Source organism: Lycium barbarum, chromosome 7, assembly GCF_019175385.1.
Source record: "Lycium barbarum isolate Lr01 chromosome 7, ASM1917538v2, whole genome shotgun sequence".
In the NCBI taxonomy this organism is placed as follows: domain Eukaryota; kingdom Viridiplantae; phylum Streptophyta; class Magnoliopsida; order Solanales; family Solanaceae; genus Lycium; species Lycium barbarum.
The window spans coordinates 124,891,757-124,913,338 of NC_083343.1; the positions used below are offsets into that span (position 1 = coordinate 124,891,757).

At 34.7% G+C, this 21,582-nt stretch overlaps 1 protein-coding gene and 1 long non-coding RNA gene across 3 annotated transcripts; both read left to right on the forward strand.

Moving 5' to 3' along the window:
• Positions 1 to 2,643: 2,643 nt before the first annotated feature.
• On the forward strand, positions 2,644 to 5,104 carry LOC132602580 (uncharacterized). 2 transcript variants are annotated; one of them, XR_009567830.1, is made up of 4 exons: positions 2,644 to 2,882; positions 3,400 to 3,487; positions 4,248 to 4,460; positions 4,724 to 5,104. It is a non-coding gene; the product is annotated as an uncharacterized LOC132602580 (long non-coding RNA). The 2 variants fall into 2 exon arrangements; XR_009567829.1 differs by lacking the exon at positions 3,400 to 3,487.
• A 3,075-nt stretch (positions 5,105 to 8,179) lies between these two features.
• On the forward strand, positions 8,180 to 18,677 carry LOC132604181 (E3 ubiquitin-protein ligase UPL5-like). The gene is made up of 3 exons (XM_060317551.1): positions 8,180 to 16,599; positions 16,951 to 17,537; positions 18,241 to 18,677. The coding sequence occupies exons 1-3, from the start codon at positions 14,172 to 14,174 to the stop codon at positions 18,502 to 18,504; spliced, it is 3,279 nt and encodes a 1,092-aa protein (XP_060173534.1). The 5' UTR covers positions 8,180 to 14,171; the 3' UTR covers positions 18,505 to 18,677.
• Positions 18,678 to 21,582: the final 2,905 nt, after the last annotated feature.

Here is a 21,582-nt window from a genome sequence, read left to right on the forward strand (position 1 = left end):
CCCACCTATTGGATCAAAATTGCCCCTCCTTCCACCTATTGGATAAAAAATACTTTCCACGTATTAGAAATGACTCAGAAATACCCTTGACGTATTAAAAATGGCTCAAAATACCCTCCTCCCATCTATTGCATAAAAAATGACCTCCTTCCCTTATTGTCAATTTTGTTTTTGAGACAATGCTATAAAGTTGCAATTATAAGCTAAGTAGTCGGACCAATTTCATGGATTAGAGACCCCAATCACGGATGAAGTGTGGGTTGGCATATAGATTCCAATTTATTATTCCATTTCCTACAACTTCTGATCATTTCAATTACATGATTTCACTTCAAAACTTTCAGTATTCATACTTTTTATCAAAGTCTTCATCGAAACTTCTCGTTTTTCAGGATCCTTAATTACATAATTACATCTCTTATTTGTTATCAAAGGGCTAAATAAGTTTCTTTGCACGTATTGTCTGTTACTATTTAGCATAAACTAAGTAATGTTTTAAGCAGAAGCAGATCTAAGATTCTAAGGCGGATTTTGTGGATTCAGCTGAATTTATTACTTTTTGAGTATGAATATACATGCATATGATAAGATCATACTTATTTCAAACCAAATAATCTAAATTCGGATCACCTTGGATATGTGAAGATCTAATATTGCAGTAGTTCGACAGCCATTGCTAGAAAGTAGAAACATAGATCACTTTTAAGGCTAAAGTGATTTGTTATAATTAAGATCCCTTTTGTCATTGAACGTAAGCATCAATTTGTAGCCTATTTGATTCGGTTCACAACTCCTTTTCCTTTTTCAAGTTCCCTAATAATAACTGATGAAATGAATCTTGACTGGATAGAACTAGATTCTTAGGCGTGCAAAAATTTACCAAAACACTTAAACTAAAAGATAAATTTCAATTGAGCTTTAGTATTTAGGTGGATTGAATGACCCAATATACATATATATGTGGATTGAATGATCCAATTGTTGACACCTAATTTTTGCCCTGCATTTATTTTCTTTAGTTATTCAAAGTTCTTGAGTCACAAATAGAATGAAATACACATTTTTACAAGTCAAAAATGATTTTACAAAATTATTTCAGTGATATTTTTCCAGTTCACTCGGCAAAATATCATCAAATATATTATTTAATATCATCCTATGTATGCTGTATATTTTTTATAATTTTGAAACATATTCGTCAGAATTTTAATTCACAAATAGTGAGAACAATTGCTCAACTAATTGTTTTAAAGCTATTAATACCAAATTGATAAATATTGTACTCCGTTTAATGAAGTAATTTGATTAATTAAATAGATAATCAATTATGTCTCAATATTATAATTTATTTGGCCATAATTGCAATTACCTTCAAAATTGATTAGAATTGAAATTGCTAATTATGTCACAAGTTAGTTATGACCATGATCGAAACAGACATTGTTTGCTATGCTTTAATTAGGGTTATAATTGAAAAACCAATTATCTTTTCTGCATGGTCATATGTGAAAAGGTTAATTAGCTTCTATACTTTAAACATGGATATAATTGAAATGATTAATTAGTTCCATACTTTTAAATTGGCTACTTATTAAATTAATTGATAGCACCTTGGTGTATATATATATATATATATATATATATATATATATATATATATATATATATATATATATATATATAGAGAGAGAGAGAGAGAGAGAGAGAGAGAGAGGAACAATTATCATAGGAAGTAGTGTTACAACAATAAACTTAATTAATTCAGAATCTGTAAGACAACCCATACAAGCACCCGAAGTCCAAAGCAATCCATATTCCGTTCATCAAATGCCTAAACTCCTTTTCCCAATCAAAACCTTTGTGATATAAATCTCTCTTTGTATAATAGTATTAGTTTTCAATAATCTTCCAAGTTTCAGAAGTAGTTTTTTGGGGTTCCCCGAAAGGGAAACCTCTCTCCGTCTTTAAGTCATGTAAGTTTTTATAACTATGTTTCTGTATTACTATCCCAGTTATGTACATTATTAATCTATTTTTTTTGTACAAATCTATGTTATATAAATCTATGTTTAAATAATTTCTAGTTATTATGGATATATTACTCTTAGTATATGGTTAGTCTTTTAATTTCTTAATAAACTCAATGGATTAACCTGTAAATTCCTAGGTTTTGAGAGGCCATTAAAATGTCCAAACATCATAAAGGACGAAATGTTGGCCATGTCCGGGATGCGGTTAAAGAAGAGGATTATTAAGAACAGTGGTTGAGAGAAAGAGATGAACAGCGTAATAAGATTCATGAAAGTTTTTATAACTATGTTTCCGTATTACTCTCCCAGTTATGTACATTATTAATCTGTTTGTTGTACAAATCTATATTATATAAATCTATGTTTATGTATGTATGTATGTATATATATCGAAATAGACAATTGTTTGTTACGCTTTAATTAGGGCCAATTATCTTTCTGCATGGTTATATTTGAAAAGGCTAATTAGCTTCTATACTTTAAACATGACTATAATTGAAATGATTTATTAGTTCCATACTTTTAAATTGGCTATTTGTTAAATTAATTGATAGACACACACACACACATTCCTACTATACAGAAATGAGAGTTGGGGTGTAGGAACATAGCAATAAAAGTTGTACCTTGTGCTGAAAATGGAATGGGACCAACAGGGGCAGTTTAACCTGCCAGTTTTGCTACTCCATCACACTTTGGAGTAGAGCTGGACACCATTTGCTGTGTCATTTTTGTTCATCTCACCTTCCTTTCCATTCTAGTCAGTTCCCTGCATCACCTTCTTCTTCCGTGAGCTTTATCTGGTTTTTTTGGCATGTCGTTACAGATGATTTTCAGCCTTGATTTTTCTGGGTAAGCATGATTTCGGATTGACAAAATGTAATTTTAATGTTTATTTAGGGCAAATTGGTACTAAAGTCAATTCAATGGTAGCTATTTTCATTCTTTCTTGAATTTTTAGGAGTGCATATCAGCAATTGTATCTGAATCAAAATATGGCTTTTCCCGATAAGTAAATCTAATTACAACTTTTATTCAATTTTCGCTGATGTTGTGTTTTTTTGTTAACCGGTAAGTGATAGTTCATTTAAGTAAGTGTCCAAATCTGGTTGTGGGGTGAATTTTCGAGGTTCATAGTCCATTTGAATAATCATTTGCTTCATATCATGTGTTTTTCTTGGTTTTGCTGAAACTCCACCCCTTTCAGCATGGAAGGCTACATAAATAATGCAATTGCCTAACTAGTGTCTACTATTTTGACTGGAGTTTTCTTGTGTTGTGCACTGCATGCACTGAGAAAGTATAGTTTTTTTGTTTCAAACTATTGTGCCATTTGCTGATGATTTAAGTAATAAAATTCACATCTCAGTTTGTAGACTTTGCAAACAGTCTCTCTACCTCCCAAGGTCTACGTACACTCCACCTTCCTCAGACCTCACTTTGTGAGATTTCGCTGGGTATGTTGCTTTTGTTTGTAGACTTTTACCTATGGAATAACACATTGATAAATATTACTCCATTGCCTCACCAAATATGTATTCAATTGAATGTCCAATCATATGTGACATGTCTAACTTTCGCTGCTTTTAACTCATTTAAGTATTGTAGAGTATTTTTTCTGAAAGCGATGTATCCTGCAAGGCCAAGCTGCACTCTTTAGTATCCTCGAGTTTCTTTCAAAATTCCTTAAGTATAAGAGTTAAAGTGCAGATAGAGAAATTCCCACTTAGACATGTATTGTTGAAATTTGTGGATCAAAAATTTGCTTTTGCTTCCTCTGATATATTTGCATTATTAGTTTCTTCATTGGAATGTAATTATTTTTCAGTGAGCTTCTTTTATTTAGTATTTTCCCATGGTTTCGTTACTTATTTTCTTTACCGGACTGATGTGGTTGCTTTTCTTTGAGCTGGGGGTCTTTCGGAAATAACCTCTCTACCTCCATGGTAGAGATAAGGTTTGCGTACACTCTACCTTCTCCAGACCCCACTTTGTGGGATTACACTGGGTATGATGATGATGTTGTTGTTTATTGCTTAATTTTTCACATTAATGTACTCATGACTATATTCGGTGATTTTATTGTGGTGTAAAATCGATTCCCGTTGCTTCTGTGAGGTTGCTGGTGTATAACTGTTCTCTTCTTCTTGAAGATTCGATATATTTAATCCTTATTTAATTACCTAAGTTCGGGCATGTATGTTCTGACATGTGCAGATTTGCAGAGATATGTGGATCGAAAATGCTGTGGACTGGTTTTGTCCTGTAGTTGGATCAGGTTGTTTGACGAGTTTCTTTGGTGAAAGGAAGACCTGTTTGTCGTGAAGAGAATGGAGCTCAAGAAAAAGAGGGAATCTATTATCAAAATATCACTGCTAGGCTAAAGCAATTCAATTGTCGGCTCAGCCCTCATGACTGACCCTATTCATGGTGAGTCCCACTTTACTATACCAAGTTTGCTATTATGCGTTAATTTCTAGATTTATTTAAACCATGTGTAGTTTATAGGCTAATTTTGGGTCATGGTTATTTGAATATATTTGATCTATTTCAAACATGACATAATTAATTTGTTCCTTCCTGTTTCTTCAAGCTTCAAGTTGTGCCTCGACACTTTGCTGATATATATTGTTAGAATTGTGCAGACCTTATGATAAGACCTTTCATTCACACAAGTACTTTTACTTCTTCAGAAACTTCACTTCACGAGGAAGGCTACAACCACGGCTGCCCTGCAAATATTCAAATACACTGAGCTTTCTGATAGCATTTTTCATTACATTCAACACTCATAAAAGTCTTATGCAATTAGGGGAAGGAAGTTCTTGAAAACGTATTTTTTGGTGGAGATGCAGCAATAACCTCCTCAAAACTTATGCTAGACATTGAAGGCTGAAGTCGACGAAAGTCAAGTATGTTTTTGTTGTCAAAACAACAATAAGGTTGTTTAGAAGGAAGTGACAAGAAAAAAGGCCGAAGAAGAATTTCCAAAATCAATTGTAGCAATCTTATTTCTTCGTCATTTGGATTATATACCCCAAATCTGGAATTAATTGAATTGTCTATTACTTTCATTTCCTTCTGCTTATCTGTTGCCACTATTAGTGTTAGGCCCGTGCTGAGCACGGGCATCTCCATCTAGTATATATATAGACACACACATACACATACACATATATACATGCATGTTTGGGCCTTTCCTTTTTCTTTTACTTTTAAACAAACCGGGCCTATTCCAATCAGACCAAGACCCGGACCAAGTCCCTAATGTCTACGAGATATGCTACCAAACGACCCTTACAGTCTTCATTTCAGAAGACAAGGGTTTCTTGTGGTGAAACCCTAACGCCGCCTTGCTCTCCTCTCTCATCGCATCATCAAGCCAAAAATGATAAATTCGCAGTGTACAACTGTTTATGCCAGGGTTGCTCAACCGATTTGGGCAAAGCAATTAATGCTTTTCCCTTTCTCCACCATGCTTCGGCCAAACGAGGTATAATTCTCCTCTTCTTTTACTTTTTCTACAAATCAAGGTTAAGGGATTTGTACTCACTTCGATTTTGAATACTCGTTTGTCATTGGTTGATAGTGATTCAAACATATTAAAGAGAATTCGTTGAAAACTGATTGTCCCGCATCGAATTTGAAAAAAGCTTTAAGGATTTTGGGGTTCTATATACACAGAACCCTACCCTTCACATTCACTGACTCCTTACAAGTCTCAAAAATTAGAAAAAAGTTACACAAGTCTATCTTCGAATAGAGCAATAGTGCCCAGTTTAGCTAGGGTTTTAGCTTTCAACTGAAACCTTTAAGTAATTGGGAACTTAGTCTAAAAATTTATTTTCTTTTGTGGCTGAGCATCGGAGATGGAGGAATTAGGCTTCCCAAATCCATTTTCGACAAAGGCTGCACAAAGAAGAGGTAAACCCCTCTCCTTTCATTTATTTTTAGCATTTTTGTGTGTTTTCTGTTTATTTATGTATGATTAGTTTGTGTTGGTGTTTATGTTTTAATCTATGCTTATATGTTAGTTAGCTAGTCTGTCTAGTCCCTTATGATAGTTTAGCTTTAGTTTATGGTTCTGATTTAATGATATACTATTACATTTACAATTTAATAATATGCAAATTAAATGTCAGTTGAAAAAGAAACCAATCCTATTCGAGATCGTGCAATGTATGTTCTCGTAAACACATGCATGCATGAGATGCAAGGAATGGAAAGGGAATTGGTTTAATAAGCAATGTGATTAATCATCATTTTCCTAACATGAGTGCAATTGTTTATGTAGTGCAAATTGTTTATTTGAAAAGCTAATTAATCATCCTTTTCCCAACATGAGGATGTTTAATTATACATCACAAATTATATATAAAAATTCTTCATTTGTATTTCATATTCAATTTTTAGATTTTCAAAATAGGATGTTGAAATAACTAGATTTAATCCACACAAGACCAAGTAAATGAATAGAGAGTGATGAACACTTACCTCGATCCATTGATAACTGAACGGTAGATAATACTCTTTTAAAACTCAATTCTTATAGTAATAACATCTTTCTTAAACTTGATATAATGATCTTTTCAAATCTTCTCTAAGATGGGGTAGAGAAAAATTATCGTATTTGTCTTACGAATCACCATCAATATATGTAAAACAAACAACTCTTCAAAGGTAACCTTTCATGAAAGACGTAACTCTTCAGTTATGAAATCATCAATTTTAAGTGAGAAGTCAATTAAGTTTCTACGCACATAAAGTCCATACCTTAAAGTCAATACTTTGGATTCAATTAACTACCAAGGTATTTAACTATGGTGAGGGGAATATATCTTTATATATTTAAATCTAGAAAATCTTATATATTTAAATCTAGAAAATCTTGTTTACCCTTTTAGGAGTAAAATTTTCGTGAAGTTTTTTTTTTTTCAGAGAGAAAATAATCAAAATGGTTCGTAATATATGAGCTTTGGTCCCATTTGGTCCTTAATGTATAAGTGTGGTGCAAATGGTCTTGAATATGTTTAAAAAATGATCAGTTTAGTCCTAAGCCATATAAGTAAAAATAATCGTTATTTTTTGTTGTCAAAATAATTGGAGGCCCTCGGCATGTACACTGCACATGAGCTATCAAACTACAAAACAAAGGTAGCTTCTTGTATCGTTCAATCAAATTTCAGAATCCACATCAAAATTTCCAAACCCAATTTGAAAGAGCCATGAAAACAATTTCGACGCAGGAGCAGGGCTTGAAGAAAATTGCGATTTTATGTTGAATATATTCAATGAATGTAAGAAAGCCTAGAATGTCTTCGATTGCGGAAATTAGCTAGGTTGTGTATGGAGGAAGATGTCGAGGGCTTCGCTTTATTTTGACAGCAAAAGTCTTAGGACCAAACTGACCACTTTTTAAAGAAAAGGAGTCAAAATGCTCTTTACGTATTAGAAATGGCTCGAAATGTCTTCCTTTCATCTATTAGGTCAAAATTGCCCTAATTCCACCTATTGGATAAAAAATGTTCTTTAACGTATTATAAATGACTCAAAAACACACTTTACGTACTAAAATGGTCTCATTCCCCATCTACTGGTCCCTGGTTTTGTGGTACGGCCTACGATCTTGCTTTTCTTTTCAAAATTTTGGGTGATTTTGGTACGGAAAAATTCGAAACAATGTTTTAGCTGGGAAAATTTCGCTCCAGAAAAACATTTTATTGATTGTGTTTTATATGCCGAGCAAGATGAAATGATATAGTAATTGCAGGGTGACGCATACAGTGGGTAGAGTATTTGTTTTCCTACTACAGTGAAACCTCTCTATAAAAATATCGTTGGATCCAAAAATTGTTGACTATTATAGAGAATGACTGTTATACAACATTTGTCATTTAAATAATTATTGATTGTTATAGGCAAAAAAAAAATGTATAAAATCTATTTTTTATTTTTTTAATGTTATATAAAATAACAAAATTATGTAAATTTTAAATCTCAAATCTATGCATAATTCACTAACTAAACATTAAAGAAAGCTAATACAATTTTTACTTTTATAAATAGATATTGATGATCATAGATACTCTATTTTTATTAAGATGGTTAATTATTATACGGAAAAGGCTCAAATATGCGATCGAACTATAAAAAATGACTCATTTATGCCAACTCATCAATAGTTTGACTCATTTATGCTATCGAACTATCGAAAATGACTCATTTATGCCAATCACCAATAGTTTGGCTCGTTTATGCCATCACCTGTTATCAAAATGACTCATTCATGCCATTTTTCATTAACGTCAGTTTTACAATACCAGATATGATACGTGACCTCCAACTAGATTATGGTTGTGGGTGGGTTGGATGTATGGGTCGTATTTTTTATTAATTTAGGATTTAAAATTGGGCTGGTTTAAACGACAGACCTCTAATCATAGGCGGAGCTAGAATTTGAGGTTTGTGGGTTCTGAATTCAAATCTTTAAATTACTGGGTTTTAAATTACTAATTGATACATATTACACAAATTTCTTAAAGCAAATATAAGGTTTGAACAAAAGCTTGTGGGTTCGGCCGAACCCGTCTTCCACACTATGGCTCCGCCACTGCCTCTAATTGGAGCTCACGTTTCATATCTGGTATCATAAAATCGGCGCCAATGAAAAATGGCATGGATGAGTCATTTTGGTAACGGGCGATGACATAAATGAGCCAAACTATTGATGAGTGACATAAATGACTCATTTCCGATAGTTCGATGGCATAAATGAGCCAAACTATTGACGAGTGGCATAAATGAGCCAAACCATTGACGAGTGGCATAAATGAGCCATTTCCGATAGTTCGATGGCATATTTGAGCCTTTTCCGATTAGTATATTACCAAAAAAAAAAACCAAGTAGTTGTTATATGGGGAATAATTTTACAAAGAGCGTACTGTTATAAAGTTAGTTGTTACTCTTATAGGTAAAATATTGTTATAAAGAAGTAAAATATAACATAAAAAATCAATTCCGAAAAAACATAACTAATATAGAGAGGTATAGTTATTTGCGAATGCTGTTATAGAGAGGTTTGACTGTATATACTTATAGTTTAGTGTGTTTGGGGTTGACAATTGAAACAAGTATGTAGAGTGAAACTTGACTACTTGAGTTATATTTGTAAAACAAAATGACTTTAGGAGTTGAGATATTTGTAAAAGAAATTTGGACAAGCCAGGAATTATATTTCTCATGGTTTATTTTGGTTGGTTGTGTCGAGAGTCTACCGAAATAACCTTTCTATCCCCAGGGTAGGGGTGTGTACCGCTAAAAATTGATTATAGGATAATCAATTAAAGTTGTTTGAGAAATAGGGTTAAAGACAAGTGGATCATATCCGATTTTACAAATCCTCTCGATGGCTAGTACTGTTGAGCCCAGTGATAAAGGTAAGGGTGCAAGAATAGTGACCAAATTTAATTTGAAAAAAATATATATCACATACGAAAATTGAGGTGGGACATAGAAATTTAACAGAGTAAGAATAAATATGACTTTTTTTAGAGTACAAGGGTAAAAATGACCCTAAAGTTGGATGATAAAGGTAAATATGGTGAAAAGGTAATAAAAGGGCAAATTGGAGTATAACTTATTTGTGAGATTACAATGTCAAATCTAACCCTTTTCAGCTATTCCTTTTCCTATAACTTCTGATCATTTCAATTTCATCATTTCACTTCAAAATTTCCAGTATCCATACTTTTTATCGAAGTCCTCATGGAAACTCCTCTTCTTCTTTTTTCAAAATCCTTAATTACATCTCTTATTTGTCATCACAGGGCTAATTATTTTTTTTCTTACACATTTACAATTTAGCATAAACTAATTAAGTACTATATTTTAAATAGAAGCAGATCTAAGGTAGGCTTTGGTGGATTCAACTGAATTTATTATTTGTGGGTATGAAAATATATGTATATGATGAGATCATACTTATTTTAAACCAAATAATCTAAATTCGGATCACGTTTGTTGACAGTTATTGCTAGAAAGTAGAAACACAGATCACTTTTGAGGCTAAAGTGATTTGTTATAATTAAGATCCCTTTTTGTAATTAAACATAAGCATTAATTTGTGGGCCTATTTGATTCAGTTTACAACTCCTTTTTTCAAGTTCCCTAATAATAACTGAAATGTATTTTGACTGTATTAGGAGCCTGTTTGGAGGGCTTATGCCTATAAGCTGCAAACAGCTTATAAGTTAAAAAAAAATAAGTTGGGGTAGTCTAACTTATTTTTTTTTTTGGTTTATAAGCTGAAAACAGCTTATAAGCTGCTTTAGATTAGCTAAGTCAAATGGGCCCAATTATTTTTTTGAGCTTATTTTAAGCACAAAATGACTTTAAGCTGGCCAACCAAACACTCAAAAAAGCTGAAAACAACTTATAAGCCAATCCAAACGGGCTCTAGAACGTAGATTCTTTGGCATACAAAATTTTACTTGGGAATCACCTAAACACTAAACTGAAAGATAAATTTCACTTGAGAAAACTTCTATATACAGGACCGTCTCAACATTCAACAAGATTGGGGGTCTAAAGCTAAACTTCAGAAAGACCCTATTTTTTAAAGGAAAGATCGTCATATATATTTTTATTTAATATTTTTCTAACTTTTTCTACATACGAAGTCATTAATTATTATTTTATGATATATAGCTAATCCATTCAATATCTTTTGAGACATTGTTGATCTTTGTATGATTTTATCAATTTTAATTTTAAAAAACTTCTTTCGATTGAGATAGCAATTATAAGAACTGTTAACATTATTATATAAGCAACATATGTATCTTGAAAGAATCAAGTCTTTTTATTTGTAATTTGTAAGCCACCGTAAGTTACCACTTGATAGACTTTTTAATATTGAGAATAGAATAGTAAAAGGGAGAATGCAAAAGGTAAATATAGGAATAATAATGCAGAAGGGAGAATGCAAAAGGTAAATATAGGAATAATAATGTAGCCTATATTAGTTGTTAGGATATAAATAAGGTACCCAATTACCCCCGTAAGGAAATAATCCCCAAGAAATTATTTCATTACCCAATTATTGAAAGGGCCCCCACACATTAAAACGTAAAAAGTTACTGTACTGAATCTGAGTTGGCATCCTGATAGGAGAAGTGACTAAGAGCCTGTTTGAAGGGCTTATACCAATAAGCTACAAACAACTTATAAGCTAAAAAAAATAAGTTGGGTAGTCTAATTTTTTTTTTTTGGTTTATAAGCTGTTTTCAGCTTATAAGCTGCTTTAGATAAGCTAAGTTAAATGGGCCCAATTATTTTTTTGAGCTTATTTTAAGTACAAAATGAATTTAAGCTGGCCAGCCAAACACTCAAAAAAGCTGAAAACAGCTTATAAGCAACTTATAAGCGAATCCAAACGGGCTCTAAGCGTTCAGAGGAAACAATTTGTTCCTTTTTCGTGAACAATTCCTTAGTAGTGATCCCAGTGGACTCTACTGAAACCCCTAAACTACTCCGACAAAAATTATACAACGGATCATTGACCCTAGCAGCGTCTCCTTGTAGCGTACAAAACTCTAACACTATAGGATTACATACATTGTACAAAGGTGTAGGCAACATAGTCTTAAATGAATTGACAAACAACTGAACACATTCATCAACAGTAAATCTTTTATAACTATGCTGAGACATATAAAGCATTACCAGAGCTACAGGAGCCAACGACGAAACAAATAATTCAATATGTTCACAGGATTTTTCAATTTTATCCACAGGAGTCATAGTTGTAAACTGTGTAAGCAACATCATTATACGATCCAATACCGAAGGAAAACAAGGATAATCTCCATTCAAAATACCGGAAACAATTGAAATTATATCATTAATAATTTTCCAAGCCTGATGATGATTTGTGCTCCGGATTCGACCTACGAGTTGCATACCCGTGTCGTGTTGCACCCCACATTCAGCTAAAGCGTGCTCACACTCAAGCTGTTTTCCCCTGTAAATTAACCGTTTCTCTTCGACTGGTAAACCAGTGATCAACATGATTTTTGTAATGAATGAATTTTACTAGGTCCGTAGATTTAGCTCGGATAACTAGGGTTTTGTTTCCAGGAAACAAACGGACAAAGAATTGAACCTGAATTTGGTCTTTTGGCTTTTTTATAAGGGAAGAACAAAGGGCTAAGGATTCTTTAGAGGTAACTGTTTGATCAAATTTACGCTTGTTGGGTGCGTTGCGGGTGCGGTTGCTTACAACGTCGATACATCACTGATTGGGAAGTGAAGTTTGAAGGGTTTTAGGACAACGTAGAAATCTCAAAATTTGTGAGAAAACGGTGGAGTTGTGAAGTTTTCGTTACAAATGAGAAGATTTATAGTACATGACTAATAAATATTGGGGGTTGGGACCTGAATTTGAGAAAATGATCAAAATGGTTCCTAATATATTGACTTTGTTTCCATTTGGAGAGCTGGTTGGGAGCTAAGTTACTCAATCCAGTTTTTCATCTGTAAAATTAATACGGTGTTTGATTTGCAATTGGTTTATAGTTTAAAAACTCGTATAACTGATAGTTACATGATAGGTTGGAAAGTATTCTTCCTACACTGATTTCCTCAAATCAGTCTAATTTTGTAAAAAGGGGGAGTATATTTGGAAACATACTTCTCACACAGGAGATTGTCTCAGATATTAGATTAAGAGGTAAGCCAGCTAATGTTGTTATAAAATTGGATATGGCAAAGGCCTATGATAGAAGTTTCTTGGAAATATCTCATGCATGTGTTAAGGAGGATAGGGTTTGCAGAGCATCTTATTAATTTGATTAGAGGTTTGATTGCTAATAATTGGTACTTTGTGTTGTTAAATGGGCAACCAACTGGTTTCTTTCCGTCTTTTAGGGGAGTGAAGTAAGGAGATTCACTAGGGTTTTATGAAGTTCATTTATAACACATTTGGGAGGTGCCAAAATTGAGAGAAGATGAATTGACATACTTTGAAGAACACTTCTGATAAGTACAACCTTTCTTCAAAGGATAATAACTTTCCTTTCCAAGAATGCAATCTTCCTTTCACCTTCTTGATAAGCTCTAAATAATAGATCTTCTTCTTTCTGGAATGAAATATAGGGCAAGCTAGTGTATGAAAGGAAATTGTCCTCTCATGAATCTAGTAATCTCCTCCACCTGTTGCATTAAATCAATACCCACCTTTGAATACATATAAAAAGAACTTTTATCGTTATTGATAAGTTAACAAGATTCCTGTTCATACTGCCCCAATACTTCCATGATGCATCTTAATGAGTATGCATCAGCAGAGGTAAAGATAACAGTATCATCAGCATAGGCAAGATGATTCATAGGATAAGACCACTTTGACATTCCATATCCAATAAAATTGTTATCTTCAAATAAAGAATTTAATGCCCTTGAGAGAACTTCAGCAAATAATAGAAATAAAGCTAGAGATAGTGAATCTCGTTACTTCACTCCCCTAGAAGACTGAAAGAAACCAGTTGGTTGCCATTTAACAACACAGAGTACCAATTATTTCAATCAAATCCCTAATCAAATTAATAAGATCGTATCCTCCTTAACACATGCATGAGATATTTCAAAGAAACCCCTGTCACAGGCCTTTGCCATATCCAATTTTATAACACCATTAGCTGGCTTACTCTCAATCTAATATCTGAGACAATCTCCTGCGTGAGAAGTATGTTTTCAAATATACTCCCCTTTTTTACAAAATTAGACTGATTTGAGGAAATCAGTGTAGGAAGAATACTTTCCAACCTATCATGTAACTATCAGTTATACAGTTTTTTAAACTGTAAATCAATTGCAAATCAAACACCGTATTAATTTTACGGATGAATAACTGAATTGAATAACTTAGCTCCTAAGCAACTCTCCAAATGGAAACAAAGTCAATACATTAGGAACCATTTTCATCATTTTCTCTAATTTCAGGTCCCACCCCCCAATATTTATTAGTCATGAAACTCACAACTCCACCGTTTGTAACGAAACTCAACTCCACCGTTTTCTCACAAATTCTGAGATTTCTACGTTGTCCTAAAACCCTTTAAACTTCACTTCACCAGTCAGTAATGTATCGACGCCGTAAACAACCGCACCCGCAACGCACCAACAAGCGTAAATTTGATCAAACAGGTAGCTCTGATGAATCCTCAGCCCCTTGTTCTTCCCTTATAAAAAAGCAAAAAGACCAAATTCAGGTTCAATTCTTTGTCCGTTTGTTTCCTGGAAACAAAACCCTAGTTATCCGAGCAAAATCAACGGACCTAATAGAATTCATTCATTACAAAATCATGTTGATCACCGGTATACCGATCGAAGAGCAGCGGTTAATTTACAGGGGAAAACAGCTTGGGTGTGAGCACACTTTAGCTGAATGTGGGGTGCAAAACGACACGAGTATGCAGCTCGTAGGTCGAATGCTGAGCACAAATCATCATCAGGCTTGGAAAATCATCAATGATATAATTTCGATTGTTTCCAGTATTTTGAATGGAGATTATCCTTGTTTTCCTTCGGTCTTGGACCGTATAATGGTGTTGCTTACACAGTTTACAACTATGACCCCTGTGGATAAAATTGAAAAATCCTGTGAACATATCAAATTATTTGTTTTGTCGTTGGCTCCTGCGGCTCTGGTAATGCTTTATATGTCTACAGATAGTTATAGAAGATTTACTGCTGATGAATGCGTTCGGTCGTTTGTTAATTCATTTAAGATTATGTTGCCTGCACCTTTGTACAATGTATGTAATCCTATAGTGTTAGAGTTTTGTATGCTACTTGGAGACGCTGCTGGGCTTGATGATGGGTTGTATAAATTTTGTCGGACTAGTTTAGGGCTTTCAGTAGAATCGATTGGGATCACTACTGAGGAGTTGTTAGTGAAAAAGGAACAAATTGTTCCCTCTGAATGCTTAGTCGGTTCTCCTGTCAGGATGCTAACTCAGATTCAGTTCTTTGTCCGTTTGCTTCCCGGAGGCAAATCGCTGGTTATCCGAGCCCATTCTATGGCCCCAGTGGAATTCATTCACTATAAAATCATGTTGATCACCGGAATACCCACGGCAGAGCAACGGCTAATTTACAGGGGAAAGCAGCTCCAGTCAGAAAAAACATTGGCAGACTATGGTATCCAGAAGGACGAAAGCCTGCAACTTGTTGGTCGAATGCGGAGCACAAATCATCCTCAGGCGTGGCAGCTCGTCGATGACTTGATTTCACTAGTCCTCGATATTTTAGGAAGCAATTATCCTACGACTCTTTCGGACACGCATCATATCACAAAGATGCTGATGAAGTTTCTCACCATGACTCCAAAGGATAATATTGGCAAAGCCTCTCAACACCTCCACGTATTCATCTCCTCATCGGTTCCTGCAGCTCTAGTAATGCTTTATATGTCTGCAGAAAAAACAATCGAATTTACTGCTCATTATTCCATTCGTACCTTTATCAATTCATTGAAGAGTGAATTGCCTAAGAACACATACAATGCATGTGCTCGAATACTGTTAGAGTTCTGTAAGCTACTGAGAGGGGCTGCTGGGCTTGATGATCGTTTGTATAATTTTTGTCGGAGTAGTTTAGGGCCTATAGTAGAGTCCATTGGGATCGCGAGGTGCAAGGATACTAAGGAGTTATTAGCATTAAAGTATGTTTTTCCATTTGTACGTGATGTAGTAGTAGCTGAGTTATCCCATGATTTGGAATTGAGTATCGAATCAGTTGAGTCTATGGAGTTATCAGTGAGCACTGTGCGTGATTTTACTGAGTATATGTCTTTGGTGAGGAAAGTGTTGCAACTACCATTTGGCTTTCCAATTAGCTTGCCGTTGAAAAAGGATGGCACCAGTGAAGCAGTATGTGACAGAGAGTACACTGAACGTTTGCATCGTGTTTCATATGATTTGCATCGTATTCTGTATGATTTGCTAGACAAAATGGAGTTGTGCTTGAGGAAACTGGAAGACCAGTTGGGATTGAAAGATAAAGGTAAAACCAAGCTTATTGTATCCTGGTGTTCTCAGTATCTTGTAATTCTGAAAGAGTTAAATAGCATTTCAAAACTGTTTAAGGGCTTGGAGAATGTCTTTTGGCAGAAGATGAGGCAAAGAAAGGTTTCACTGTGCTTTTTGATTGTGACATTTGCAAAAAGATGTGACGATTGTCAGTGGGTTATTGAGCACAAAGAGGTAACCAATTTCGAGGTAAGGAGACATTTCACAATGATGATACTTCGAGAAGTAAGAAACCAGGCGATGCTTGAGATGCTCATTGATAGGTCCCAGTTGTTGGAAGAATCATTTGAGTACATTGGACAAGCGCATCCTGTATTGCTGCGAGGTGATCTATTTATGGAATTCAAACATGAAGAAGCTACTGGGTCTGGTGTATTGAGAGAGTGGTTTTTCTTGGTATGTAGAGCGATCTTCAATCCTCAGAATGCTCTCTTTGTTGCTTGCCCGAATGACCGGAGAAGGTTTATCCCAAATCCAGGTAAGCTTTTTATTGCCTTTATGCACACATATTTATGTGACCTTTGTTCTCACTTGAACCCTTAAGCCTCTAGTCTGCACTTGATCTGACAACATCTTACTTTTTACTCATCTAAAGAAGAAAGGCTGCATTAATAATACTTGGATTGCACTGCATATGCAGTACTTCTGAGTCATGTTATCATTTTTCTCCCCGTTAAGATGTGGTTAGATCACTGGGAATTTCCTGATCATAGGGTTTTACCAGCAGAACTTTATTTATAAGATAATTGCTAGCAGTTTAGACAATCATTTCATGCATCAGGGAAAGTAATGCATGTAAATAATGCTCTTCTACGATTTGTGCTTGCAGCATCTAAGGTGGAGCCATTGCACCTTGAGTATTTCTGCTTCTCTGGTAGGATGATTGCGTTGGCTTTAATGCATAAAATACAGATTGGCGTTGTGTTCGATCGTGTGTTCTTTTTACAATTGGCTGGAGAGAAAATATCATTGGAAGACATTAGGGATGCAGATCCTTACTTGTACAGTAGCTGCAAGCAAATACTGGAGATGGATCCTGAGATGGTGGATCAAGATACACTAAGCTTGACATTTGTTTGTGAAGCTGAAGAGTTGGGGTCCAGGAAAATGGTCGAGCTTTGCCCCAGTGGGAAAGATACCGTCGTGAACAGTAAGAATAGGAAGGAGTATGTTAATCTTCTTATTCAACATCGGCTTGTCACATCAATTGCTCAGCAGATAGCCCATTTTTCGAAAGGTTTTGCTGATGTAACTACCTCAAGTCTCCGAACTTCCTTGTTTCGGAGTTTAGATCTTGAAGATCTTGACCGGATGCTTGATGGGAGTGGAAGTGCTATTTCTGTTGAAGACTGGAAAGCACATACAGATTACCATAGCTACAACGAAAGTGATCGTCAAATATCCTGGTTCTGGAAGGTACATGAAGTCAGTATATTCTCGCAGTATTTAGAACTTCACAATTTCACCCCCTCTTTTTTCATTATTTGTGAAAGCAGTAAATTTATAACACAAAAACTTCATGTAATTCAAAGTTGCACATATTAATTTTTTATTTTACCAGCTTTTCTACTGGTAGCACAAGTTTTTGCCTGAATGACACTTAATAAAAGGGGAATTTTCATAAAAAACACTATTTATGCCCCTAATAACAAATTCTGGTGATATTATTGAGTTTTCAAAACATAGCAACAGTTTTTTCACAACATACTACACATACACTAGCAGTCATACACACATACAGTCACACTAGTATTCGTAGGTACATACAGTTATACGTACACATATGCACTGGCCGTCATACATATAAACATACATAGAGTAAAAATCTGCTATAAAATGAAAAATTAGCTAATTTTTGTAATTATTTTAAAGTATTGCTAAAACTTGTAATTAGTAGGTCTAAGTCGTTATATCACATAATTTTTCCCAATAAAAAGGGTACTATTGCAGCATGAACATTGTGCACAGAATGGATATGGTCCGATCCCAATAACTTGATTATTATAAGCTGGAATAGGTTGTTGCCGCTCTGAATATTGTGAGGACAAGTTAAACCTCAAGTGTTATGAGATCTGATTCATACAAACAATCAATGTTTGTTTTCTTTCCTTGCTTGCAGATAGTTGGGCGTATGTCTGCTGAACAGAGAAAGGTGCTCCTTTTCTTCTGGACTTCCATTAAATATCTACCTCTAGAGGGTTTTGGTGGTTTGGCTTCTAGACTTTCCATTTACAAAACCTCGGAATCTTGTGATCACTTGCCTTCTGCACAAACATGCTTTTACCGCATGCGCTTTCCTCCTTATCGATCAATGGCTGTGATGAGAGATCGACTCCATGTAATCACCCAAGAGCATGTTGGTTGCAGCTTTGGTACCTGGTGATATATGCCAATTTTGGGATTATATTGAACTTGCACATAATCAGCTTGTACATGAAGCTTGTATATGCTTACCTATTTAAAACTTTGGTCTTTTTATGGTCTATACTTTCAACTCAATGCATCACAGACTGATGAGTTTATGACAAGTTAGAAGAACTAATTAAACTTGGCTTACTTCTTGCTTCCCTTCCTTTTTATAGAATATAGAGGTATAGGATCTATTAATAAAGAAAAAAGTTCCAGTCCATCTGTCTTCTCTATGCATTGGCAGTTTCATTTTTTCCCCTTCTTTTCCCCATTAATTGTTTCTTCATGGTTGAAGATTGTACTTTCGAACCCTTATTTTTCTTTTTATCTACAGTTTATAGAGGTATAAGTATCTATTCATAAAGGAAGAAGGTTAGAAAATCTAATCCTTTTTCTGTCCTTTTTACGCGTGGGTAAGTCTCATTCCTCACTCCTTCCTAATTAGTTCGAAGTGCTTCTATATGTAAGGTGTTTTGGCTAATCATTGTTTTGTATATATATTTATGCAGCCAGCAGTGCTTCATACTTGGTTTAACTTTTGTAATGTACAGATTGAACCTTTCCCTTTTTGACCAGGCATCTAATGTAATTCTTGTATTCCAGTCCAAAATTACTGAGTATTGCATGCTGGCATCTATATTTTCAGTTGAGCTGTGTCTGCATATCATACTCTTTATGTCGGGTTTGAGCCCTAGGTATGAAATTGTCTTTGTTAGAGAGCGCTTTACCGCCCAATATGAGACTTCCCGGCGCTAATTCAGATTTAGTCGGGTCCCACTCCGGGTATCAGATACCGGGTGGGAAACCAAAACAAGTATCACTCTCTTTAGGTGATATCTCACCTCTTCAAAATGTCATTCTTTCTGGAGCCCCGCTGTGGGACTTTCCGGTGCAAATCCCGATTTAAGCGGCCCCCATTATAGGTAGCAAATACCATCCAGGAAACCAAAAAAATAAATAAAAATCATTGTCTTTGTGTGATATCTCACCTCTTCATATGGCAGGTTGCTTTTCGGGGAAGCCTCCAAAGCCTAGGCTTTAGGCCTCTCAATTTTAGGGCCCCATATTTCATCAATATAGTTTATTTTGAAAAATTATAATGTATTCTAAGTACTTTTTATCATTAAAAGGAAAGAGTTAATTAATTGATAGAAAATAATAGCCTGTTTGGCCAAGCTTATTTTTTCCCCAAAAGTACTTATTTTTTCAATAAGTGCTTATTTAAAAAAAAACGAAGTGTTTGACCAAGCTTTTGGGAGAAAATAAGTGCTTTTGGGGAGTAGCAGAAGCAGTTTTTCAGAAGGTAAAAAAAATAGCTTTTGCCCAAAAACACTTTTTTGAAAAGTACTTTTGAGAAAAATACACTTAGAAGCACTTTTTAAAAGCTTGGCCAAACACTAATTGCTTCTCAAAAGTACTTTTTAAATTAATTGGCCAAACACAAACTGCTTTTAGCCAAAAGTACTTTTTAAAATAAGTTATTTTTATAAGCTTAGCCAAACAGGCTATAAGGCCCTTAAATCAATAAGTAATGTATAGTATATAAATACTCAATCTCTAGTATATTGATAAAAAAGAAGGCCCCTGATTGGTTTCTCTGCAATACTCAATCTACTTTTAACCTTTCTCTAAACTTTAATATACTTCTACGCTTTTATACTCAAGCAATTTTTTTTTATAGGCCTGTTTAATATGGGGCCCAAAATATATATATATATATATATATATTTTTGGGGGGTCCACAACGGACGACAAAAAAGGAGCACCAACCGGTGCTTCTTAATAGTAGTAATTTCGAAGTGTTTCTATTTTTAAGGCATTTTGGCTAACCGTTGTTATGTATATATTTATATGCAGCTAGCTTCATACTTGTTTAACTTCTGTAATGTACAGATTGAACGTTTCCCTTTTTCATCAGGCATCTAATGTAATTCTCGTATTCCAGTCCAAAATTACTGAGTATTGCAAACTTGCATGTTGGCATCTATATTTTCACTTGTGCCGTGTTTGCATATCATTCTCTTTATGTGGGGTTCGAGCCTTGGGTATGAAACTGTCTTTGTTAGAGAGCGCTTTACCTCCAATGTGAGACTTACCGGCGCTAATCCAGATTTAGTCGAGCCCCACTGCGGTGTTAGATACCTGGCAGGAAACCACAAAAAAAAAATATATATATATATATATATATATATATATATATATAATTCTCTTTATGTGATATCTCACCCTTCAAAATGTCATCTTTCTGGAGCCCCAGTGTGGAACTTTCCGGTGTGAATCCGGATTTAATTGGGCTCCAATGCAGGTACTAAGCACTGGCTGGGAAACCAAAAAGAAAAATCAATCTCTTTATGTGATATCTCACCTCTTCAAAATGACACCCTTTCTGGAGTTTGCTCAATCAATTAAAGGCCAACCTGATCAACTAGTTGGGCCGGGTTGGCTTTCTGGACCTCACTGATCTGTTGGTGAACAAGACATTTTTTCTTTCTTATTGATTTGCTTTTGTATAGTGCAAATGTAGTCACTTTCGTGTTGTGCGTATATACATCATCATTTTTCTGTGAAAATGCATAAGTTAGTGATTGTTATCCATTTATCACTTAATCATGGTTAAGCAATAAACAAGTACGTATTTTTCTAACATTTTTTGTGCGGATTGCCCTTCAAATGCACTGGTCTTTAATTTTTGTCCCTCAAAATTGGTGGTCCTTAATTTTTGCCCCTCACCTAATACCATGAAGTTTGGGGTTCAAACCCCAGCTCGGTAAAAAAAAAATAACAAGACAGAGTTTTGTAGTAAAGTTAGGCCTTAAGGTAAAGTTTTGCCTTATGCCTGAAGGCTAAGGTAGAGTTTGGCTATGCCAGAAGGTAAAACTCTACCTTAAGTAGAGTTTGTAGTCAAACTCTGCTTGATCAGATAGAGTTTGACTGCAACTCTACTTAAGCCTGAAGATAGCAAAACTCTGTCTGAATGCTTTGCGAATCCAAACTTTAACTTGCGATTTTTTTTTAAATTTTTAATTGAGCGGGGTTCGAACCTGGAGTCAAG

Coding starts and splice junctions, on each gene's coding strand:
- LOC132604181 (XM_060317551.1), top strand. CDS start 14,172: ATGTATCGACGCCGTAAACAACCGCACCCGCAACGCACCAACAAGCGT. Junction 16,600..16,950: donor AAGGTTTATCCCAAATCCAG/GTAAGCTTTTTA, acceptor TTGTGCTTGCAG/CATCTAAGGTGGAGCCATTG. Junction 17,538..18,240: donor AAATATCCTGGTTCTGGAAG/GTACATGAAGTC, acceptor CCTTGCTTGCAG/ATAGTTGGGCGTATGTCTGC.